This window comes from Astyanax mexicanus, chromosome 10 (genome assembly GCF_023375975.1).
Source record: "Astyanax mexicanus isolate ESR-SI-001 chromosome 10, AstMex3_surface, whole genome shotgun sequence".
Taxonomy (NCBI): domain Eukaryota; kingdom Metazoa; phylum Chordata; class Actinopteri; order Characiformes; family Acestrorhamphidae; genus Astyanax; species Astyanax mexicanus.
In genome coordinates this window covers 35,941,363-35,967,369 of record NC_064417.1, presented here as the reverse complement: position 1 = coordinate 35,967,369, position 26,007 = coordinate 35,941,363, and the positions used below count along the sequence as shown (strand labels likewise).

Here is a 26,007-nt window from a genome sequence, read left to right as displayed (position 1 = left end):
AGCAAACTGTGGTACATCTGATTTTAAATTGTTCTGAGATCTTTTTTAATCCTTATTTTAAAGTACTCAGTGAGCTCTTTGGAACTGGTCATAGTGATCCCTTCACTTTAACAATCAAGGTTAAATAAAATAAATGTATTTAGTTTAAAATAAGACACTTGTTCAAAACTCTCTCTAACAATGCTCTAGATATCTGCAGAAGATATGCTGCAGCTGATTCTATATTTATAACTCTGAAGATGTCCTTTATTTCTCTTAATGACTTTAAAAGAATCATTTGTACAAGACATTTCTTTAGTTTTATTTGTTTATATGTTAAACCTCCATCCCTAAACATTGTGTTAAACTGAATCTTAAATGTCCTTATGCTTTAAGCTCCTTAAGTGTGGTGTGAGGTAGATTTGACTGAAATGTTACTTCAGAAGAACTAAAAAAATCCAAAAAGCTTTTTGACTGAAACATCAAGCACTAAATGCTGCACAAAAAAATATCAGATCTTTGTTGTACTGATGCCCCCTGCTGGAAGGATCATCTTTGCTACTTTGCCTCACAAAACAAGGTCCAGAGTAATTAATTCCTTGAAAATTTAGGTAGATCAAGACAGTCATTTTTCTGAGCAGTTTCCAGTTAAAGAGATGCAGTAAACAGTAAATAAAGGTAAAACCTTATGACAACATCTATAGAGAAGAGTGATTCAATCTGCTTTACAAACTGTCTTTTGTATTACAATAGAATTAAGTGGTTCATGCTTTAGTACAAAAAATTATCCATTTTCTTTTTCTAAAACTGAGGTCAAGGCTGGTCTGCTTGGCACGTCCATGTAAAACAATGGCGGAGTAGAAGGTTCATCAGTGTCAGACATGAGGCACACAGGCCTGAGCTTGGCCCACTTCTGCTCTAGCTGCTGCTTTACAGGCTCTGGGGCGAAGCTGCAATGGATGGCCTGCTGGGAAAGATCCCACACATCCTCCTGACTAAGTCTGAAAGTAGAAGCAGCCAGCTGGTATTCCTGAGAGAGATCTGTGCAGAAAACTCCCTTATCGTCCGTCTGAATGGAGGAACAGGAAAAGAATGCATGTGTAAATGGTTTATTTTAATTTGCTAAAAATAGTGTAAGCTAATTTTCAGAATAAATTACTTACACAAAGAACACAAGGGTGTCCTCGTGTGTACCAGTACTTGAAATGATGCTGGTCATATGAAGGTACAGTCTGGCCCGTTACATTGGAGGTCAAGCACAGCTCTGTATGGAAATATTAAAAAATTATAAAAATAAACACTATTGCAGGAGGGCATAGTTAATTATGGGCGTAAGGACTGGGCAGTCAATAGTATAGTAAACCTTAACAGTGTTTACATTCAATATTATTATTTTCAAAAACTGAAGAAAGAGTCATTTAAACTAAAGTAAAATAAATATCTTAGTAAAGAGCATCTAAAATAATAATGTGTGCAAATACAAAAGCCATGACTCATGAATGTCGTGCCAAACAGAACCTGGATAAAATTAGGTAAAAGAATATTGCTAAACATAATTTTTTTTTCACCTATAGGAATTTTTTGCTTGCAAACTTTATCCACAAGAGTGTCTGACCCCCCGACTTCAGGGTGTAAAAACGTCCCGTGACCAATTCTATCAGGAGGCAAATCCAACAGCAGCTCAGACTCTTCCTTCTGGGAAGGAATCTAAGACACAGAGATGCATTGCAATATAACTGGATCCGCCGAGATAAAATCAATACATGAAATGTTAAATACTGGCATTGGGTTTAGATATAAATAGTCAAACCTCTGACAAATGCAGTGCTAGCTTAAGTCCACAGTTTCGAGCCTTCTGGAGAGCAGGGAGCAGGTCTCTTCCATGACCCACCTTTTAAAGACAAAACAAGCATCTTTGGAAACACAGACATGAAACTTTAATGTCTAAAAGAGTCTAGTCTCATAAAACTTCATTCAACTGACAGCAATATGGCTGTTTCATCTGATCACAATTGTACCAATTACATTTTTTGTTATAATTTACTAAGGTTTAAAATTATACACAACAAAATGCAGGAATGGGTGTATTTTAATCAATTTAGTTGCCCAGATTAAACATTAAATACATTGGGTTCATATAGTCTGCAATCATATAAAATTAAAAGAAAATGTAAATAACACTGTGCTTTTTAAAATTTGCATTTTTCATACTGTCTCAATTGTAGGGTTTTAAATATTACAGAAAACAATGGTGCTTAATAAGATATGGCCAATAACTGTTGGCCATATGTATCTCAACTGTGGAGCTTTGGCTATTCAACCATCTTTTTGACAAATAAGCAAACGGTACTGACCGTAGGATCTCCACTCAGGTCCAGTCCTACAACCACACCATTACTGGACAGCATGAAGTCCTCAGCTAGCTTCACAGTCTCCATAGCCACCTTAGTGCCATTTCTGCGGTCTATGGCCACAAGAAACCTGTTAAACCACATATGAACATAAAAACCTCTATTATGAGACATTCTGGTTATTTGACCCTCACCATCTTAACCAGATTGATTGAGTTACTAACCTGACATCTATGTCTACTCCTTCTTGTTTACATTGATGAATGGCTTCAATGACTGTTTCTACATATCTCCGCTTAGACAAACCTTCACAAAAAGGCAGACTATTAATAAAACAAAAGAATATAAAACAAGCTTTCTCCACTACATTAAGACATTTACTAACAATACCTGTTTTTGTTTCTTCACGTGGGGTGCTGCGCAGCTCCAAATACTTTACTCCATCTGCAGCAAACTCCTGAATTACAGCTTTAGCAACCTGTTAAAATTAAAGAGCCAGGTGAGTTTGTATAACAGACTTTGTATAACAGTAAAAGTTAAAACAGAGTCATCTTTACCATTAAGATATCCTCTTCTGAATCAACAAGCTGATGGATCACTTTGAAAACCTGAAAGCATCTGCACAAGAAAGATAAATAAGTTGTGAGGTGTTACCTTGTGAGTGGGGTTGAACATTAGCCAGCATGCTCATAAACACTGGCAGAAATCACATCCACATTTAATGCAGGAGTAGATTCAAAAGATTTCTAATGTAGGGGTAGTGGTTGCTTAGTGGTTAGAGCACCAGGCCTGTATTGAAAACAAGGTTGTGTTTTTGATTCATGAGTTTGGTGGGCCACCACAGTTGGGCCCTGTACCTTTACTGCTTTACGGGTGCTGCAGCATAATTTGCACAAGTCAAGGATTTTTTTAATGTGTCACCAATTTGAAAACCAAAGCATTTTCACACAATTAACCGTGTATGTTTGGACTTGCTAATTTAAAATGATTTTATTTTTTTTGTATTAGATCTATTGTTTTAATTAAATTAGTCTACAACAATAATAAAAAAGGGGTTAAAGCTTAAGGCTAAATAAATGTGAAGCCAAAAGGAGACATTTCATTTTACTGTTTGCATACAGTTGGTTGAAATCTAAAATGCAAGGTATATAAACGTTATTTATAAGGTTATATATATTTCTAAAGTTACCAGGGTGTGTAGTCTCTCCGTAGGTTATAAATATGTATATCGACGTCAGCAGGTTATGGTCCACGCGCACACGGTAACATGGTCATGTCCACGCGCACACGGTAACATGGTCATGTCCACGACATCACCATCCATCACGCACGACAAGGTTAAGTTAAAAACAATAAAAAGAGAAGAGAGTAAATGCTCCGGGTATTATTGTAGGTACTCACTCGTCCAGGGTGCGGCGCTGTCCGCTACGTATGGCCGTCATGCTGTGCTCGATATTGAGCTGCGGTTTGCGGGCGATGAGCTGCTCCATCGTTTCGGAGCTCACAGAGCCGTTCAGATGAGCATGAAGCTCCTGTTGTGCAAAATCATGAGATTATTAATCTAAACCTCGCCTTTGGTGTTGGGCAGTCACTGACCCAGCCACCACTACCGATCATTAGGAGAAAGACACGTATATGCAACAGAAAAAAAAAATCCAGTGCTCTAAAAAAAACTGAAACTGTGTGGAGTTTTATATTGTAAGGAAAACCTGCAACCTGGTTTCTAATATTCAAATGTTTAGATAACCTATCCCAGCTGGCAAACAACCGACCTTCAACGTTGAAATAAGTCTGAAATATGGTTGAAGTAATGCCTGTTATTGTTTTAACGTTGAAAGTACTTTTAATATTACATGGTTGTGCAAACGTTCACATAATCAGCATAATGTCCTCAATCTTCTGCCTTTTGAATAAATATTTGACATTTCGTCAGCATACAATAAAAAAACGATTGGATGGAGGGATGAGAAGTGATTTTATTTTCATTTGAAGTATGTTAACTGCTTTTTAATTTGGCACTAATTCTTCACCATACCTTAATCAGATCGGTAACTTACTGATGGATAACATTCTTTACACTCTGTAGCTTTACTACAGTGATGTAAGTTTATTGTAAGTTTGTAGGCTGAACATACAACGTTGAAACAACGTTGCCATAACAAAGGTGATTTACTTTTCAATCAAATCCAACGCTAATTCAACCATAACAGCAACGTTGATTTAACGCTGAAATGCCATCTGGGATGTAAGTTAGTTAGATAGTTAGCTTATCTGTTTTAATATACGTAAAAAGCTAGCATAACTAACATCTAGTTACTGTCATAGTTTTTTTGACGATTATTAATTTCATTGTGTCCGTTTGCCGTTTTTATTTGTTTGTCTCTGTTTTTACTTTCTCTCCACTGGTTTTATTTATTTGTATTGATATGATTAATGCCCTGATGTGAACTTGGATAGCTAAGCTAGCTACTAACCTTCTATCTAATGCTAACAAAACAGAGTTAGCTAGATTTATTTACTGTCGATAAACGTCTGGAACAAAAGGCCCCTTTTTCTTAGGCTCAAGTTGGGTTAAATTCCTCTTGAACTTTGAAAATTATCAACAAAGTTAAGATTTTTTTAGTTTGTTTTTAGCTACATTCCACCTTAAATGCTGCAGCACTATCATATGGTGCCTGTCCAGGACACCTGTCATCAATATCTCCACAACATTTAAGGTGGAACGGGAATTAGCTGTTTAGCTAGCTAGCTAACCTATCTAACAAAGCCAATCTTAGGAATTCCGATTTTTTTCCATCTTACCACTTTAGGCAGCTGTCTATAAAAGGGGTCCGCTGGAGTCTCCATTACAGCGCTGTATTAAAAGTAAATAATTTAAGCAACGTTTTACACTTAAACTCGTTCAGTCCCTTTAGTGGCAACTGTTACTAGGGTTGCCAGGTCCAATCAAAATATCCAGCCCAAAGTGAGTCTAAAACCCGCCCTTCAGAAGCTTAAACTAGCCCAAAATATATGTCTGTCTCGTCTGAGAAGCCAATAAAAAAAGCCAAGGAGTGTTCACCTTAACATTAGTGTTTAATTACTTATTTTGTAACAGTTTTATTTCCCAGTCTAGACTTTTACTTAACGTTAATCTTTTCTTTTCTTGCCCTTTCTGAACTCATCTCTCTCCTCATTTCATTGCCTGGTGATTTCTGGTTACATTGTGATTTTTTGTCACTTTTTTTTCTGCGGCCGCGGTCATTTTTAAAAGTAGCCCCAAAAAACGCAGCCCGCCACCGCGGGGGAATTTTCACCCGCGACTAGATTTTCAAACAAGCCCAATTTGGCGGAAAAACCGCGAACCTGGCAACTCTGAGCGCTGCAACGCTGAAATGAATCCCAAACTTGGACTTTTTGTAGTTTAGTTCCACTTTATTTGATCTTTGTTTTCAGCAGGAAATTTCACAAAACAAAATAAAACAATTATAACAAATAATAGAAATAATATATATCATTAATATACATATTGTACAAAAGTAAATGCCCGTATTTAACACCATGTTGGATATTTGCATAGGCTACTGATACAGAAAGACGAATGGCTTATATTGTTATGTAACAAGTGCATTAAGAACGAAAGGAATAAACATTGTGTGTTTAGTTATTATGACATTTGGAATGTGAGGTTTATACATATAAAATTGTATTTGTATTTATATCATATTCCCTTTTTCCCCTCAGCAGCAGAATTATCTGCGCATTATCTGTGTTTGTTAAAGAGGTATTCCACTCATATCTACATAATCAAAGGGTTAAAATGTAAAGTCATTCAGAGTGTGTTTGTTGTGGAATTATTTAGATGAGTCAAAAAATTGTTCACAGTTGTGGTTTTAGGAATGAACATTAAAAGAATTCAATGCCTCTAAAGGTTTACCCCAGAAAGTCATTATATATAATAAAAACAAATACACTGCCTGAAGCCTGAGACAATGTTTTATTATAGTTTTAAGATATCCCTATGCACATTGCTTTAACACATTGTAAGGGTGCCACAGAATGCATTTATTCTGGTACTGGTCAGGATTGAAAATGCTTAGATTTTAGAGTGAGGTACTCTGACAGCTTACACAGTAGCCGCATAGCACAGTCTACTTTAGGCACCGTAGCAAAAACACTGTAATTTTTTTTATTTGTTGATATCATATCCTTTGATTAGATAGTGGAAAAGATGGTAAGGCTTTTAGCCAAAGCATTTTGAGTTATCCTTCCATCAATCAGGTCTTAGGCAAAGTGACATTCACAAAATCAATTTTCTTTGGTGTAAATATCAAAGATTCAAGATTGATTTGTAACAGTTTTGGGTGATTTTGGAAATATGGTTACGGTTATGCTGGATTATGCTACGTCTATGTTCCAAACTCTCCATATTCAACTTTCCCAAAGTAAATACTGTTTCCATTCTAGGACACCTTTAAGTCACATTCTGGATGGAGATGAATATGTAGTGTACTGTAAGGCAATTTGGTACCCAAATAAATATATTCTTTCAATTTTACCACACTTTACCCAGCAGTATCTTCATATTAAAAACCTTTGTAGGTTGCTAACAAATGGCTATATTTGTGTGGTGTACACATTGCAACCCCTGGCTCCCATCACCACCACTGTAAAGAAATCTTAGTCCATCAAGTTCCATCAAAACCAGACTGAATGACTTTTTACACTTCATGAACTGAATTACAGGAAATGGCTTAGATCACATGACTTCACACTTTTCTGCTGACTGTTTAAGGTCTTCCAGAGTGGCTTGTGCTTTGTCCTTCAGCTGGTCCATATCAACATTCTGAATGTTGGACAGCTGCCCCAGGACGGACTGCTTGTGCTCCTCCTCTTCATTATCCTCGGCGATCATCTTAGCCAGCTCAGTGGGAAGCTCCACATCTTTACCTGCTGCCTCGATCTGAGTGTCATCCAGCTCACTCTAGGTGGACAAAGGACAGGCTGAGCTGATCAGTTTACAGAGAGTCATATATAGAATAAAAAGGTAGGTTCATGTTCAGATCACCACAAAGGAATAGCAAAGTAACTGAGTTTGCGACCAAATTCTAGGGTTTTTTTATAGTGATAAAAGTTCAACAATATTCAATATTATTATTTTTTTACAAATTAAATGTCCTTAATAAAAGGCACAATGAAATTGGTAAATATCATATTGTACATTCTCTGTTTTTGTGACATTTTTGACAAAACATTTACATTTACCTGTTTACCCATAGCATGAGGCACAGTTGAGGTTATCAACTGGACCCAAGCTTATTTATGTCTGTGTCTAAAACAAAATAAATTCTGCCTATTCAAGCAGTATGCTATAACAAAAAGGCACCTAGTCATGACTGAATCAAAGTTTAGTAATCATGCATTCTGATTTATTAGGCAAAAATGCTAATAGCTAAAGACAACCCAGCTAAACAAGATCTAGCCATGAGCTGTTCATACCATGGTACTGTCAGGATCTATTTTTCTTTTGATTTGGATATACAAACATTCATCACTACACTGTCTGAATTTAAGTGAGACAGTGTGGGCAACATAGCATTCAGTCAACATTTCTTTTATTTTAGACAGTCTATAACTCTAAAAGATAAAGAGAGAATGAAAATGGTCATGTAGTAATGAATTAGGATATGTTTTAGTGAATAACCTGACACAAACTGAATAAATGAATTTAAAGAAAAATGTGAGAAATGGGTCCTTCAAAGAAGGACAATGTGAAATGTAGAAACTTTGAAGCTGTTTTTCTTGAGCTTCACTGTTGCCATAGTTACTGGCTTTGCCCTTGTAGTGATCTTTCTTTGTATGAGCTGGGGTTGGTGATACTACAAACCTTTGGCAGCCTATATTTCTCCCTAAAGTGGCTCCTGACTGTGGCCCTCTCTGCTTTCTTCTGAGCAAAGCTGGCATCTCGCTCCATCCTGAGTGAAGACACCAGAAATCAGCCTGACACCAATACACACTTGATGCATTATGAAAAATAAAATCACTATGCCTGCTCACATTTTCAGCATTTTTAGCCTAACATATTCCTGAATCCAGAGATCAAGATAGCAGGCTGTGCACAAACTACAAAAAATGCAATATGATTTCATAAAAATGCAGAGGAAGGAAAGAAAGAGCTGTTTATGCATTTCCAGAGGTGAAGCCAGAGACTTTAAGTCTAGACCAGGCAAACATGGATCTAGAGGGCATTGTGACATACAGTATCGATCGAAGGTACAGCAGACTGTAAATAAAACCAACGTTCCGGATCTCTCCTCATATTACACATGAGAAAGGGGTGCTGATGCTATTTTTATATTGCTGGGTGGCAGAAAATAAATGCCAGGCTCCAGAACTCTGTGCAGAAGACTTGCTTCACTTAAAGACATCTATAGTGGGATCTGGAGCATGCTTTGAACTTTACATGCTGCCAGTTACCCAGCTCTAATACACCTGATCTATCTAATTAATGAGCTCTTCTGATTTGATGTAGGTGCATTAGAGCAGGGGGGGATTTTAAAATACTTCTAGTGCTTCCAGACCCCAATCCTGGAGACCTGTGCACATTTATAACCTAGATTTTGAGTTAAATTCTGAGCTTTTTTTTTTGTAAAGCGTCTTTGGGTTTGGGAAAGGCGCTATATAAGTTGAACTTATTAATATTATTATTCTTACTTTCCATCATCTAGCACAGTGGTGGGCAATGGGGGCTGGTGTCCAATACAGTTAGCTGAGTTTCCTGCTCTATTAGACCTACTAAACTGCAATTAACAGGTTGAAGAGTTAAAACTGTGCAGAAATCCATCAGTCTAGGTTCTGAAAATACACCCACCTCTGATCTAACACATCTTGTGTGCTGGTGCAGAGAAATGGTACTCCAGTTTAGATAATGTAGAACTTAACATTGTGCCCTTTGGCAAGGCACTTAATCTATTTGCTTGGTTACATTTATATTAAAATATGGATCAAATAAAATAAAACAGAGGTAAGCTCAGTAACGTAAACATAAATTCAAATAAAACACTGTTACATATAATAAGTATTGACTTAAAGTACTGACTTAGTAAAGTAAAGTGTTTCTTTTTTTTTCAGAAAACAACACAAGTACAAGTTCTACAGTATTGAGTTACTTACATGGAATCTATAAGCACAGAAGTCTATGAGCTCTGATTCCTCATACTCCAGTTAGGATACAATCAACTTACATGCTTGTCACTAGTGCACACACAATAAAATTAAGCACAAATGAAACCAAATGTCAATTTATGTCAAGATATTTTATTTTTATTTTATTTATATTCCGATGATCCTGACTGGGCAGTTTAGTCAAACAAACACCTCCTTTATGATAAAAATGCAGCAATACAGGCAAATTTCTTTTATTCAATGGAGTCTTCGATAAATACAGACTCTTCTGTAAGAGTAGATTTCACAAACAGATTTGCGTAGCAACTTTTTTTTTTTACTAAAGAATGTTTTTTTTATTTTTATTATTATTTTTTTTTATATAAAAAAAAATACTACCCAAATCTGTTTGTCACCAGTGCAAACACTATAAATGAAGCACAAACGAAACCAAATGTAAATTTATGTCAGGATATTTTACTTTTTTTTATTTATATTCAGATGATCCTGACTGGGCAGTTTAGGCAAGCAAGCAAAATTCTTCAATGGATACAGAATATTCTGAGCTGATTTCACTAACAGATTTGGGTAGTAACTTTTTTTAAACTAAAGTAAGTTTTTTTTAGTAATATATTATTAAGTATTATTAATAAAACATACTTTAGTAAAATTTACTACCCAAATCTGTTTGTGAAATCAGCTCATACAGAAGAAAATCTATTGCATAAGGGAAAATATGCTTGTATTTCTGTATTTTTAACCTAAAAGAGGTTGCCAGCCTAAACTGCCCGGTCAGGATGATCTTCAGATCAGCTGAGTGAATACAGGGGGGTGTAGGACTTACTTCTCCTCCGCCAGCTGCTGCTGGTACTCCTCAAACTCCTCCTGGGTCATCCCTTTAGCCGCGGCCTCGCTCTTCTCCCCCTCAGGCTTTTCCTCCGCCAGACCCCCGGTGAGATCCTTCAGCTGCCCTCCTATCATGTGCTTCACCATGAACGCCATGCCCTCCTTCTTCTGCAACAGAGAACACTTCACACTTTATTCACCTGCTACAGTTCCTGCTACAGTTCCACAAAACACAAGTTTGGGTCCAGACTGGGATTAATCAAATAACTAAAATTAAAAAAGAGGTGATAAAAACTCTCTCATGTTCCTCTGTGTATCTGTATGGGGGCTTCTATGTTTTTTAGCCCTGGCTCTTGGGAATATGCTCATCTCAGTGTTTGTATCTCTTTATATGAACGCTGTGCTTATTTTTTTTATTAAAAAGCCACGCCCCTTGCATGTGACTATGAAGTACTAGCCAATCACAGTGCAGGAGGCGAGGTCAGTGTGACACGGAGCAGAGATTCAGAGGGCCTGTCTGAATTCAGGTGTGAGGAAGAGGATGTTTTTTTTTATTGAAAAATATTAGAAAATATCAGAAACATATAAATATTCTCTGAAAACATTATTTTATAATTAAATAAAATATTTAACAATGGGTCATGTATGTGTTTTTCTCAGACGTCCTCTGAGAAAATTACAGGCTGAATTAGCTTCTGTTTTTTGCTGAACTCTGTGGTCATCTGGTAAATTTATTCCCGTCTGGAAGCACATTTTGTGACCTCACGTTTAATTATGAGAAGATTAGAAATATTCTATAATATTTATGTGAAAAAACATAGCAGAATATGGTTTGCCGGTAATTTGATACTTCTGTATTAATTCAAAGCACTAACAAAACAGTATGGATGAATGTGGGTTAGATGTGGACTTATTAGACTTCACCAGAATACTGCAACAATCCTATAGCAAGAATGAATCCATTTCTTTTATGTGGACTTCTTGGTCTCTATGTCAGAAGCAGTGGCCTGCAGTCATGCTGATGAGTAAGTGTGAGTAACTCAGTGTTCCCCATGCTGCATTGCTCTTTCCTGTCACCTCTCACAGTGTAAAGTGTGTTGCACAGTGGCGTCTCTGTTACGCTTGGTTTAATTCCATTATGTTCCAGCTTTAGCTCTACTTTACAGTCATTCCTATACTGCTAATATGTAGTTCCAATTTCCAGAAGCCTATGACCTTTAATGTGGCTCAAAGACTTAAGGTGAAAAGAATATAAGAAAAATATCAACAAAAATATCAAATGTACAGTATATTTATTAGTAGTGTAGTCAGATTAGTTATGACATTACTTGTGATTACTACGAGTAATCTCTTATAGTAAAATGCTATTATATTTATATTAGTGGTGTCAATTAAAATATTACTATACAGGTCTGAAAAAAACATCTCTGCAATATAATCAAGAGGAAGAGGAAGACTGGTGGAGGAGAAAATGCCAAGGTGCATGAAAACTGTGATTAAAAACCAGGGTTATTCCTCCAAATATTGATTTCTGAACTCTTAAAACATTATGAATATCAACTTGTTGTTGTTTTTTTTTTTTGCATTATTTGAGGTCTGAAAGCTCTGCATCTTTTTTGTTATTTCAGACATTTCTTATTTTCTGCAAATTCATGCTCTAAATGAAGATATTTTTATTTGGAATTTTGGAGAAATATTGAATATCGTAGTTTATAGATTCAAAAATGGAATTGGTTTCTATTTTTTTTTTCCAGAGCTGTATACTTGTATGTTTTAGGGGAGACGGGTGTGGGCAGATTACGATAGAATTTGGGGTCAAACTTGATGGTGTAATTAATCTGTAAAAACATAATAATGTGTTACTGATTCTAAATAAATAAGGTGTGTTAACGCAACAGCCCTAATATTAAATAATATATATGAGTAGAGAGATTTAATTTATTGCTTTGTGGCTTTATTTTCATAGTCTGGTAATGAAATTCTTAGTCTTAGTCTTAATTTAATCTCTTGCTCTACGTATTTAAAGAAATACTTTAATAGTGAAAAAGGTTAGGGCCAAAATGATTTCTCTTACATACATTGAAACATGAATGAAATTTCTACAAAACCGCTGCAATTTGGGGGCCTCCAAGGATGCTGGTGCAGGAGCTTCACAAGACCATGACTGTTAATATTTCTGATTATATCTACTAATAATAAGTATATTTACTTATTTGAACTTATAGTAGTAGTCATGATTCAACTGCTGTTCCTCTTCTTTCTTTTCTTCAGTTCTGTTCTTTTTTATTCCAGAGGAAGGCCTAAGTGTGAGGTTGTGATAAGACCTTGAGGGTCTTGCATGTTTTAATGATGGAGATAATGAGAGGGCCTTTATTCTGCCCATTAGGCACATTTAGTATCTTGTGAAGACACGCAAAAGCTCTACTGAATTATTTCTCTTAATTTATGCATGTTTTTCTCCTCTGTGTTTCTGGGTTTGGGCTTGTTTGTATGTTTTAAACATGCATTTCAGAATTTTGCATTGAAAAGCTGTGCAGAAATATTACATGCGAGTTCACACATGTATAAGTCTTAACTTTATCTCCATCTTGTGAGCTTTGGGCTTTACCCTGAATGTAATGTTTTGACAAGACAGGAAAGTGTAAGATATCAACATGAATTATAGTTTGTTCCATTATGCATGCATGTGTGTGTGTGTGTGTGTGTGTGTGTGTGTAAGTGTCCTCCTTTGGGGTGATATTGTTGGTGATGAATTTGCTATGAAAGGCCAGTGAGTCACTGCTCTGCACCAAAGATTCTGTTCCATCAGTTATTTATTCTAGTTTATATTCACGCTGCTTTCAGCATTCATCTCCCCCTGGGCTCTTTTTATTGCTCGTCCAGATGATATCAGTGTCGTTATTCAAAGGTATTTTGCAGAATACTTTATCATCAATGTTTGTGTCTCTCTCCTTTTCGCTCAGGATGTCCTGTTTAAATCAGACTAGAACTCTTTTGTATTTGAGTATCTGTTTATCTGTTTAAAATAAAAAGCACCAAACAGCTCAAAACATACACAGACATGCATAGTTTAACATCCAAAGCTGTGTTAAACTAACATTCTAATGATCTTTGAGCGTATTTTAAAATATGAATGTTTATATTTCATACAGGAACATTGCATTCCAGTAATTACACGTTATTACATTTATAGTACATAAACCTGCCAAGTCTGGGTAAATAAGTCAAACTGTCTGAAAAAAAAAAAAGATAATAGAAAAAGAGGGTGATCTCCACAACATGATAATGATCCATCATATAAACACCAGTCTAGTCTAGCCTGAAGCTTTTGGAGCAGTTCTCATGATCTCAATCCCTTAACCTAAACAATTTCACTTCAATGTCACAAGAAATGTGAACAAACAGAACAAAAAGCTGATAAAATAAAGCAGTTACCCTAACTTTTGCAAAAGTCACACCATGAACATCATTATCTACAGAGGCTGGGTTTACTACTTCTTTTTTTAAAAAATCAAAAAAAAAAAAAAAAAAAAAAAAATATATATATATATATATATATATATATATATATAGCTCTGGAAAAAAAAAACATTAGAGACCACTTCAGTTTCTGAATCAGTTTCTCTGATTTTGCTATTTATAGGTTTATGTTTGAGCAAAATGAACATTGTTGTTTTATCCTATAAACTACGGACAACATTTTTCAAATAACAATACTGTAATTTAGAGCATTTACTCACAGAAAATTGAAAATGGCAGAAATAACAAAAAAAGATGCCAAACTTTCAGACCTCAAATAATGCAAAGAAAACAAGTTCATATTCATAAAGTTTTAAGAGTTTAGAAATCAATATTTGGTGGAATAACCCTGGTTTTCATGCATCTTGGCATTTTCAATTTGGTAAAATCAAAGAAACTCATCATTTTTAATTGGTCTCTTTTTTTCAGGGCTGTGTATATGCTGTATATAAACAAACAAAAAAGGCTGAAAGGGCGAACAGTCCTCTGCATTACTCACCAAAACATAATTAGCTCAGTCTTATATTTGTTTTCTTTAAGCATTTGTCATTTGAGGGAATGAAAATGTGTATTATGAGTTTCTCCACAGAGATTTGTAAGTCCGCCCACACACACACATTACTGCCAGAATCTTTCCACAAAAATGCAAAAAAAAAAATATCTCAATCATGTTAATGTCAGCTGACAGTTAAACATGGTGCTTGACAAATGTTTAAAACAGAAAGTGGCTCCAAGTGGTCCAGCGGGCTAAGCGCTGCCACTATGATCAGGAGCTCGCCGGTTCGAATCCTTTTCATGTAGCTTGCCATCAGCTACCGGAGCCCTAAGAGAGCACAATTGGCCTTGCTCTCTCTGAATGGGTAGATGGCGCTCTCTCAACAGTTTGAAAAGAGGCGGTGGCTGACTTCACATGTATCGGAGGAGGCATGTGCTTGTCTTCACCCTTCTGGTGTTGGGGCATCACTAGTGATGTGTGAGTCTTAATGAGTGGGTTGAGTAATTAGCCATGTAAATTGGTGAGAAAATGGGAAATTAAAAAAAATATTTAAAAAAAGATATTTAATTACACATTACTCAGTGCTCCCCCACAACAATGCACCCTGGATTGCTGCAAAACTTGGCATGCATTTGTTTTAGCTTCTACCACACACTTGAAAACATTTTGACCAGCTGACAGACTTTAAGAGGGAGGTGCATCACTGGACTGAAAAAAAGCAAGAAGCTTTTTTTGATGAGTTGTCCACCATCTAGGCAGTTCTAGAGATGTTGCAGATAAAAAAAAAACTTGGATACATGTATTGGTGAAATTTGAAATAACATAGGCCAGTTGTTTTGTAGTTTTGTACTGGTACTTGCAGTTAGTACAGTGTGCAGTGTTACTAAGAAATTACAGTTAAGGGGAACTATGGAGGTCAAGACCTGTTTGTATGCTGCTAAGACAGGCAAGTCAACCCCCGCCATATGATTGTCAGGAGCCTGCATATTTATTCCAGTTCACTCACAATTGAATTCAGTAAGTGTGGAAAACCTGTTGACTTAAAACACACTTTTTAGAGAAGATGACACCTGGCTGTATACTTCTAGTTTGAGTGAAGATTTAGCCAGCAGCACATCTTCTGGTCTTTCCTAGGTTCTGGAAAATGATGTTCAGAATGATTTCTGTTTAAGTGGCTCTATTCTGCAGTCATGGCTGATAGAGATTAGGTTAAAGTACACTCAAATATTTTTTTTTATATAATGCATATAACAAAATATACCAATACACTCAGAAAATTCATATTCTGTTCATCTTGGGAAGCTCTAATGACAGTCTTATCTGCAGAGAACAAAGCCTGATACTTTGTGGGAGAGAACTTATGTGTCCACCCTGAGGTCCAGACACGTGGTGAAGGAGATTGTGTGTGGCACGTTGGGCCCCTCAGGCTGGGAGTGGGCGAAGCTGACGCGGGACGGAGGGTCCAGATGTCAGTGAGGAGATGCAAACAGAGTCTGATGAGTGCAGAGGAAGGTATCCGCTGCTCCAGCTGGAAGAACCTTGATATTTTAGCGAATCAAAGTGAACATGTCAGCTTTCGCCGCCCCATGACCCCTCAGGCTCATGAAAACTCACAGCAGAGCGAGGGTGAAGGGGTTTACTGCTGTTTTCAGGGTCTGTGCACTTCAGATGGAGGGCCACGGATGCTCTTCTGTTAGCTGCTTGGATGGAAAATGAAATGTAAAACAATTTTAGATACGATTTTCCAAAAAGATTTTTATCATATGAAGTGCAGATTATAATATACTAGGTATGTCCAGTAGCAACCTAAATATCTTAAATGAGCAAAAAATATACAGATGAAACCTTTTTTTCTTAATTTGTTGATTGGGATCTAAACAAATAGGGTCAGTTATAAAGCTGGTAGATCTCTTCACAGTGTAGAGGACAAAAAACAGGGGAGGCCAAATGTACAGCAATTTGAAGACAGTTTACACAGCTGACAGACTGTCAGTGGGGCATCATTAGACTAAGAAAATGACAGGACTGTCATCTCAACAAATTGCCCATCATCCAGGCCTTTTGCAGTGATGTCATGATTAAGAAATGTGTACTGAGACATACATTTCTTTAACAAGAAAACGACATTCTGTTTTCAATGTGACAACAGTCAGGTTTAAATGTCTAATGAGCTCTCAACTTCTTTTGTGATGATCTAAAAAGCCATCGTTTAGGACAAAGTGTCACGCCTAGTAAATAACAGGACACTAACAGATCAGTGATATTTGCACAAACTACGAGGGTGCAGAAACTACAGGCCCAGCTGTGGGCAGATGTGACACATACCTGTATAATTATATATAAGGAAGAGTGTAGTTAAACTTAAAAAGTGTTAAACAAACCAAAATACTCTGTGAAGCATGTAGATGGCTCATATCTGGGGTGCTGTAAACTTGCAGTTTTTAAAAGCTGGAAACTCTGAAAAACTTATCCTGTGCAACAGAGGTAACTCTTGCTCCTCCTTTCGCTGGGATGTCCTGATGAGTGCCAATTTTACCCTGGTCTAATAGTGACTTTTTCGTGATTTTTTTTCTTTTTTCAGATTGACTGACCTCGATTTCTAAAGGCATTTTTTTCTTCTTGCCATAATATGGATTAGAACATTTACTCAAAAAGGCCTATTCACTGAATACCAACTGATGCTCTCAAACACATTAAGAGAAAAAAATTAAGTAAATAAGTAGTTCAGCACAGCTGTTAACTGAAAGCTTTTCCAGGTGACTCTACCTCATAAAGCTGACTGAGAAAATGGCATGAGGTGCTCACTTTGAAGAATCTAAAATATAAAACTATACATCCCATCCATCTGAGCATCCATATTTGCATCATATTCATTTAGGGGGCTCAAACACTCCTAAATCGAGCTCCAGCACCGCTGAGAGTGAGAGTAAAATTTAGTTTCTCTCTGATAAGCTGAAAATATGTTTCATTTTAGAAAGTATATGTAATTAAATATGTATATTAAACATACTTTTAAAATGATAATACACCACATCCCTTCATCTCTCTTTGGCTAACATGTGATCTGATCCACTACTACTAGTAGTAAAACAAGGATTTCTTTATTTTTATAATTCTCTGCAATAGCACATTATAGTAATCATTTCTGCTGCTCTCAATGTGACTCATGTGGCTGTATATGTAACCGTATAGTGACTTTTTATCAATAATTTAGAAGCAGTTTTTATCAGAGGAGGATGGGTCCAAGCTTGTGAGCCTTGGTTCCTCCCAAGGTTTCTGTAACTTACTGGGGGTTTTGTGTTTTGTTTCTTGTTTCATATTTTGCCCTGCTTTGCAGAAGCATCAGTTGTGAAAGTGCTATATAAATACATTTTATTTGATTTGATTTACTAAACTTCATTCTGCTTAACCGAAATGATCCCCATCTCATATTTCAGTATAGTAAACAAGAATATGCATTTCTCCAGGATAAAAACAGGGTGGAGTGCTTGTATTTCTCTGAGCCAGCATGTGTGGTTTTAGCTTTAGCATCAAGCCACCACTACACAGATTCAGCAAAACATACAGGTATCAAGGTTTATGTTCCAGCCTGACTGCACTGTCATCACATCACTGCCTCTGTTCCAGATTTCTGATGCTGAAAAGCCATGCTGAGTACATGCGTGCAGATCTATACACTGCAGAGCTCAGTGACGTAGCTTGCTGTGGTCTGAAGGCCATGTCCTCTAAACCACTCTGGCAGATACAGACAGTTTGGGACAAAGATCTCTGGATGAACAATGCATTGCTTTCACTCTTTTTAGAATTAGATCACAAGATCAGTAACCTAACAGAAGCTAAAGGCTCTGAGAACAGCATGCATCAAAAGTGTCCCTGCTAACAATTTAAGGTCTTAGACAATATTTGATAGTGAAGCTGGTTGAAAAGCTGGTCATCCAGGTGAAAACATACCTTATGATGGTAAACTCAAGCACACAGTGTATTTCTTTTAAAAAGTCAGATTTAAGCTGACTAAGGCACTGCCACTATGATCAGGAGATTGCTGGTTCGAATCCTGTTCATGTAGCTTGCCATCAGCTACCAGAGCCCTGAGAGGGAGCACAATTGGCCTTGCTCTCTCTGGGTGGGTAGATGATGCTCTCTCCCCACATCTCTCCAAAGGGTGATGTGATGCCCGCAGCACAAGGCATCTGTGAGCTGATGTATCGGAATCGAGTTGCTGTGCTTTCCTCCGAGTGCGCTGTGATGCTACTTAGCAATGCTGCATCAGCAGCAGCAGTTTAAAAAGAGGCATGGTCTAACTTTGCATGTATCGGAGGAGGCATGTGCTATTCTTGACCCTCCTGGTGTTGGGGCATCACTAGTGAGTGATAGAGAGAGTCCTAATGAGTGGGTTGGGTAGCTGGCTGTGTAAATTGGGAGAAAATGTGATATCACATGTCAAATTACAAACTGATAAATGATATCACATGTCAAATGACAAACCTTTAATCTAAACCAGATTGGGCTGTGATCTTGTAGGTCCAGAGTCAAATATAATTTCTAAAGTGGTTTCTCTGAGTTACCACTGTGCACCAAAAGGCATTTTTGCCACAAGCTGGAAAGTTTTTCTTGCTTAGGTGCTATACATGTTGGTTTATGTGCTTAATAATATCCTTATCAAAAAAGCCTCATGGAACCCTAACAAAACCCACCGTTTGTCTGCCTTTTGTACTGCAATAGTATAAATGATTCTGAAAATCAATAGCACCTTTAACACATGCATGACATACTGTAAGTAAGAAGCCAAACCAAATGTGCTTGTGGTGCACTTTTTAGCATGTCTGAACTGGGGCTATACTGGTACTTACTGGTCATGTACCAAACAAGCATGCAGTACATTAAGAAATCTTCTTTTGGTACCACCAAATGAAGTTTCTGTGCCATCGTGGACTTAAGTCTTCTAAAAAGTTTTATGTAAGTTTAAAAAGATACATATGATCTGTTCATATTTTATCTCTTTATATCGTCTTTCTTCATAACCTTCTTACATTTCTCATAACAAAATGCTCTTACAAGTTTATTTCAGATCATAAACTTAACTAACAGATCTCATCCTTTCCCTATGTGAATGCAAACATGCTCCAAGTCCAAGTTCAGTCTTTTTTTTCTAGGGTTAAGGATTAGACCATCATGTCCAATCTTTTTTTCAGTCAAGTCCTGTGAAAGAAATCTAAAAAAACAACATATAAAACCTAAATAACAACATCAACAGGGCAGGATAGAGTCCAGTGCTGTGGAGGCACTACAGCACCAAGGAAAGACTCATCGGACCAACATCTGCAGAGGATACACGCAAACACACATAACAACAGGGCTGTAATGATGCGTGTGGTCACGTGAACAGTCAGCTGGGATCACACACAGCTCAAAGAGGAATCAGTGTGTCAGTATCACACTGTGAGGTCCATAAGTACAAACAGCAGTTTGAACATGAACTGGCACATGGTGGAAATATGGAGTCAAAAAAGGGTCATAAAGATTTTGAGTTTGTAAAACAGAAGTCACAAATGTACTGAAACTTGTAACTGCGTTTAAACAACTGCATGCACGAAAATCCAAATCCACAAATTAACTGGAATGTGCAAACTTGAAACAGAAAGTAATATTAATAATAATTCAAATGTACAAATGTGAAAAAAATATTTTAATTATATATAAATATATATTTTTTTATTTGTAAATCCAATCTCTTCAATGTGTGAATCAGTACTGCTCAAATGGCTTAAGCTGGGTCAGACCAAAAATCACATGGAATTTGTGAGGTTGTAAATGTGACAGTGGGTGTTTTTCACTGTGGAGCTAAAAATCCTCTCATTCATCTTCTCTGCTGCGTGTGCGAAGCTCCAGCTGCAGTTGCGAATTTTGACCCTGTTTTGACGCCTGATTGATGAACCAATAGGAAAGCTTTATCCGGACCAATCAGATTATGGGGTTTGTTTAACCAATCAGAACAATGGGTGGGTCTCTGCAGCTCAGAGTACTGGGCGTGTCGAAAGGTGGTCGTCTATTGGTCTATTGGAGCTGGTAGAGTTATGAATATTATTGTTTTATTAAACTCCTTCCTCAGTGTAAATTGATCCACTGGGGGGCGCATGGTGGCCGACTCCAAAATGGCGGCCACACTTTCGACACGCCCACACCTTTCGACACGCCCAGTACTCCGACCTGCAGAGACAGGGTCAAAATTCGCAACTGCAGCTAGAGCTTCGCACACGCAGCAGAGAAGATGAATGAGAGGATTTTTAGCTCCACAGTGAAAAACACCCACTGTCACATTTATAACCTCACAAATTCCATGTGATTTTTGGTCTGACCCAGCTTAAGCCATTTGAGCAGTACTGATTCACACATTGAAGAGATTGGATTTACAAATTAAAAAATATATATTTATATATAATTAAAATATTTTTTCACATTTGTACATTTGAATTATTATTAAAATTACTTTCTGTTTCAAGTTTGCACATTCCAGTTAATTTGTGGATTTGGATTTTCGTGCATGCAGTTGTTTAAACGCAGTTACAAGTTTCAGTACATTTGTGACTTCTGTTTTACAAACTCAAAATCTTTATGACCCTTTTTTGACTCCATATGGAAAGAGAAGATAAAACAAGCCTGTTTCATCCGCCACTGTCACAGAGCTTCATATCCACGCAGGGGGGCGGCCTTTCCCGACAGTGAAGGTGTGACCCCAAATCTGGAGTCCAGGGAGTATTTCACAAAACAGCGTTTCTTTGCAAAGCTAAGACTAAATAGTCTCATTATTTATTATGCTTGTTTATCAATAACTATAAATATGATAGATAAAACAAATTGTGTGTTATCTAATAAATACTTGTGTTTTTAAATACGTATAAGGGCATTCAAATATGTCAATTCTGCTTAAATCTTTTTTTTTAGGTTGAATATGAATCTACTGGGTTTTGTTGTTTTACTATCATTCTGCAGATTTTGAGGGTTGTCATAACTCCGGAACCTAAAGGACAGTCCTCAAATAAACCTTAAAATTATTAAAAAGCATGTTAGAATATGATATTAATAAATTTTTAGCCTGTAACCTGAAGAATAGAACCTTAGAAAAGGCTTTTTTATATACATATGAAAATGGTTATATCGTTGGACATATAGAAAATTAATTAAATAATCATGTACTCATGTCTCCTTGTGTTACACAGAAACATGCTTAATCTAGTCGGCTAAAAAGTCACCAAAAAAAAGAGAACTTTTATACCTGCAACAAGACATTGGTTTGCCTTGGTATTAACTTATGTACATTAATATTTCAGTAGGCTACATATAATAGACCACAGCTGATTTCAGTCAATTTGCACCATCACTATTACATTGTGTTATTCACTGTTACATATGTTATTCATACAGTTAATAATAATACTAATAACACTGAGGTTATTTGTTATAATGTTTTAATAATAACATTAGTTAAATATGCAATACCAATTTAGGTTTAAGGTTTGTTTGTGCACTAACAAACGACAAGTATTTAAGGCCTGTAAATGCTCTTCAGGTCAGACATTCAATAATCCAAAAAAAGTGATTTTCAGTCTGTAAATCTGTAAAAGTGAGGACTGTCCAATAGGAACGTCTAAACTGGCACTGACTTTTGAATGGCTAATTGAGAATGAAAATACACCCTGGACAGGGGGACTGTGATTGAAGAAGTTCATGAAGGATCTGGAAAAGACTGATGATGTTTAAATCAAAACAGTCGAATACTTTAGAGAAGCCCAGCCTCTCTGATTCTGTAAAATAAATCATGAAGGCACAGCGAAATAAAATACAAAAATACTAATAAAATTAAAGAGAAAAAGGAAAATAACAGATTTTGGCCATAATTAAATGTTCTGTGTTTTAAGTCTCCTGTGTGAAGTCAGAGAGCTGGTCGGAGGATGTGTTAATGGTCCCGGTAAGGAGCCGCTCTGTCACCCTCCTCTACATCCTCCCTCTCGCTGCGTTTTTGTCCATCTGTCTTCTGCTCTCACAGGTAGAGCTCCTTGGTCCAGATGTCCTGTAGACTGTCTCTCAGTGCGTTGAAGGTGGGTCGCATATTTACATCAAGAGTCCAGCACTGCTTCATGATGTTGTAGACGGCGGGCGGGCAGCCGTCTGGGGCGTCCATCTTGTAGCCCTTCTCCACTCGTGGGACCACGTCCTTCAGAGGCTGAGAGGAGGAAGGAGACGGTAAAGGGGATAATTATTAATGCTGTGCTTGATCAAACTCAGCAGACCATAATGCTTACAGTGGTGGGCGATGCTGCCCTCTGCTGGGGATTTGTGTGAAGTAGTAGTAAAGGCAACAGTCAAACATACAGCTCTGAAAAAAATGAAGACCACTTTAGTTTCTGAATCAGTTTCTCTGATTTTGCTATTTATAGGTTTATGTTTGACTAAAATGAACATTGTTGTTTTTTCAATAAACTACGTAGAACATTTCTTCCAAATTCTAAACAAAAATATTGTCATTTACAGCATTCATTTGCAGAAAAGTAGAAATGGCTGAAATAACAAAAAGTGTTCATTTATTTTCCAGAGCTGTATGTTTTCAATATGCTAAAACTAGTCTAGAAAAATTTATAATTATATACTATGCAACACCTGGGCAAAACTAGGAAATTCTAGGTGTTCCAGGAATGATGAACACCCATGTAGATGATTAATTATACATTATTAACTTTTTATTAGCTACTCATTTGTTTTTATGGGCAATAACATGAATCACTGCTTGATTGTAGAGTACACACACAGGGAACCTATGTGTCCTCTAATCTTACTCTAATCTACTTTTTTAATTTTTATCTTATATTGTTTCATATTTCTTGGCACTTCTGCAAATTCCTCACAGTGAGATTAATAAAGACGTATCATACCTTATTAAAAATGACTCAAATGTAAAACATTATAATAATAATGTTATAATAAATTGTTCCTAAAAGCCTGAATTAATTATTTTGGTGTCTTAATATACAAATATCAGAGTTATTACTGCAAAGAAATCACCATCAATTTTATCAAAATTAATAAGGGAATATTGAATTAATGTAAATGAAAAAATGAAACTGAAAAACAGCAAAACAACAATAAACAATAAAAGGAACTAATTGTAAAAGCAGAACTGCAAACATAATAATTGAGAATACTCACAATTCTGGGATATGGCACACGGCCAAAAGAGTAGATCTCCCACAGCAAGATGCCATAGCTCCAAACATCAGACTTTGTGGAAAATGTCTGCTTACACAAAAACAAAAGAAACAACAGGATTTAGCCCTGATTCTCTGTGTGTGTCAGTGTATTTGAGTGATAAACACTCTGTGCACACACTCCCTCCCACTACCTTTTCTCTCAGGGCTTCAGGAGCTGTCCATTTCACTGGGAGCTTGGCTGTGTCCTGCGTGGACGACGCCTCCTTGGTTAAACCAAAATCGCTGACTTTGGCAATATTGTCCTCAGAAACTAGAACATTACGAGCAGCCAGATCTCTGTGGACAAAGTTATTGGCCTCCAGATACTCCATAGCTTCACACACATTCCTGTAAAGAGAGGGGGGAGAGAGAGAGAGAGAGAGAGAGAGAGAGGGAGAGAGAAACAGACCACAGAACATTTTACATAACACACAGGGTTACCATGTAATTTAATCGTAGTTCATAGTAAGTTATAAAATGAATAGTCAAATAATAAGCTGAGAGTTTATAGTTTATATTTTAGTTATAGAAATAATTAATTACATTTACTATGAACATTTTCAAAACTCACATGGAAAATTTAAGCAGACAATCTCCCCCGATAATAGTGCGTCCTCTGGAGCGCAGGTAGTCCACCAGACTGCCCTGTAGAAACAAGTGCATCCCATTAGATCATTAGATGACTCAAACTTTCATTCACACAAGATTAACGTCTTTACTTACTGAAAGATTAAGTTCAATAACTTAAAATAAGTCTACTTTGTCAATTGTTTCAACACAATAAGCACTGTAAAAACATTTTTTCCATTAAAAAAAATCTGTCATAAATAGATCATACAAAAAACGATTTTTTTTATTATTTTTCACTTCTAAAACTGCAACATGTTAGTATAATAATGTATATAAGGTTTCAATAGCACATTATCTACAGCACACTACAGACATCTACAATTTCTTTACATAAGCATTTAAGTCCAGAAACACACTTAATGTGCTAAAGAAAGGACGCATATGCTGTACAAATAAAATGAGTAAACACTGCAGTTACTAATATTTAATTCAATATCATTCTTTCCCTAATTATAATTTGAGAGAAGCAAACCAATTTGGTTTCCAGATTCTAATTTCATTTTCAATAAACATTAGATTTGTGTGTAAGCAGAAGATGAAATACCTTATGATTTTAATCTAACTAAAAGCAACAGTAAAGTTTGACCTATATATTTATAATAGATCATAGAACTGCATTTTAAATAAGTATAAAATGACATTAAGCAACAGACAGTTTAGACAGGTTAAAAAGTGTTTGATCACAGACCTTGGCCATGTACTCAGTGACGATGTACAGACTGCCCTTCTCCTCCACGATCACTCCTAATAGTTGTACGAGGTTGTTGTGTCGCATTTGCCTAGATCACAGGAGGACATTTCATTAAATCCACTGCACCTCACTCCCACACAGCAGCTCACACAGCAGCACAGACACACATGATCAAAGCTGCCAGCACACTTTAGTCTGTTCAATGGAAACGCTGCAGGTTTCATAAGCACATCATGAAACAGATAAGAGATCGTACGTCATGACGGAGGCCTCTGCGACAAAGGCCTGTGCAGTGGCGTCATGTTTGATGCACTTCACAGCTACTTTAGTTCCTCTGTAATCACCAACCATCACATCTGCAAAACAGAAAACACCAAAGCAGAAGAGAAACTCGTTTATCCAAAGATTAGACACACACAGATACACCTCAAACCAGATCCTAAGGGACTGCTGCTGCTGCACCACAGTTTCAGTTTCGTTTGTAAATGCAGAAACAGGTGTATCAGAACAGTAATTAAATAGTGGACTGCCAGCATTGAAACTCAGAAACACTTTTGTTTTGTAACCATCAATAAAAGTCACGTCTTATTAAACACCCCAGTTTTTTTACCACCAAACTGTCTTTTTATTTGCTAAATGTAACTTATTGGAAAAATAAACATACATAAAAACATAAGCCCGCAGAGGATGTGTACTATCTACATGAACTGTGATGTGCAAATTACACATAAAAGTATTTGTATTAATAGCCACATTTAGTCAGTTATTACCCATAAACAATATACCAATTAGCTGTTTGTTATCTGTAAACAATTTACCAAATCAAAAACTAATCAAAAAACATATTATTACAAAAAGACAACTTTAGCACAACCATGTAAAACAATTACTTACCCCCAAATTCCCCCTTCCCTATGGCCTGAAGGAGTTTCAATTCTTTTCGGTTCAGTGCCCACCCACCTGTGCAACACAGAAGCATTGACACATTAAACATTACTACAAATGCTAGACCCCAGTGAACCAAAACATACTACATTAATGCCAAGGTTTCACACATACTGTATAAAGTGCTCTTCAGAGATGGAAAGGTTTCATTTTTCTTTTCTTTTA

General features: G+C 36.6%; 3 protein-coding genes and 1 long non-coding RNA gene across 6 annotated transcripts in view; 1 reads left to right on the top strand and 3 right to left on the bottom strand.

Moving 5' to 3' along the window:
* Positions 1 to 607: 607 nt before the first annotated feature.
* Positions 608 to 5,339, bottom strand: adal (adenosine deaminase-like). Its single transcript, XM_007252857.4, has 10 exons — positions 5,133 to 5,339; positions 3,732 to 3,862; positions 2,888 to 2,948; positions 2,721 to 2,808; positions 2,555 to 2,636; positions 2,334 to 2,460; positions 1,790 to 1,870; positions 1,548 to 1,686; positions 1,143 to 1,243; positions 608 to 1,048 (listed from the first exon to the last, which is right to left on the bottom strand). The coding sequence occupies exons 1-10, from the start codon at positions 5,175 to 5,177 to the stop codon at positions 764 to 766; spliced, it is 1,140 nt and encodes a 379-aa protein (XP_007252919.1). The 5' UTR covers positions 5,178 to 5,339; the 3' UTR covers positions 608 to 763.
* LOC125804734 (uncharacterized) lies at positions 4,361 to 9,729 on the top strand. The gene is made up of 3 exons (XR_007440886.1): positions 4,361 to 4,575; positions 7,138 to 7,356; positions 9,441 to 9,729. It is a non-coding gene; the product is annotated as an uncharacterized LOC125804734 (long non-coding RNA).
* cplx3a (complexin 3a) lies at positions 5,724 to 10,678 on the bottom strand. Its single transcript, XM_007252858.3, has 3 exons — positions 10,318 to 10,678; positions 8,197 to 8,284; positions 5,724 to 7,293 (listed from the first exon to the last, which is right to left on the bottom strand). Exons 1-3 carry the CDS (start codon positions 10,473 to 10,475, stop codon positions 7,069 to 7,071), a joined length of 471 nt encoding a protein of 156 aa, XP_007252920.1. The 5' UTR covers positions 10,476 to 10,678; the 3' UTR covers positions 5,724 to 7,068.
* Positions 10,679 to 21,783: 11,105 nt separating this feature from the next.
* The window catches only part of csk (C-terminal Src kinase), a 32,228-nt gene continuing 28,004 nt past the window's right edge, over positions 21,784 to 26,007 (bottom strand). For 2 of the 3 annotated variants that reach the window (XM_007252859.4, XM_022684146.2), the window contains exons 7-13: positions 25,792 to 25,857; positions 25,154 to 25,253; positions 24,895 to 24,985; positions 24,148 to 24,221; positions 23,729 to 23,924; positions 23,536 to 23,625; positions 21,784 to 22,555 (exon numbers count right to left, since the gene is read on the bottom strand). In XM_007252859.4, the coding sequence (XP_007252921.3) occupies positions 22,373 to 22,555; positions 23,536 to 23,625; positions 23,729 to 23,924; positions 24,148 to 24,221; positions 24,895 to 24,985; positions 25,154 to 25,253; positions 25,792 to 25,857 (800 nt within the window). In that variant the 3' untranslated portion in view covers positions 21,784 to 22,372. The remainder of the gene's footprint in view (positions 22,556 to 23,535; positions 23,626 to 23,728; positions 23,925 to 24,147; positions 24,222 to 24,894; positions 24,986 to 25,153; positions 25,254 to 25,791; positions 25,858 to 26,007) is intronic. The other variant, XM_007252860.4, reaches the window with a different exon arrangement.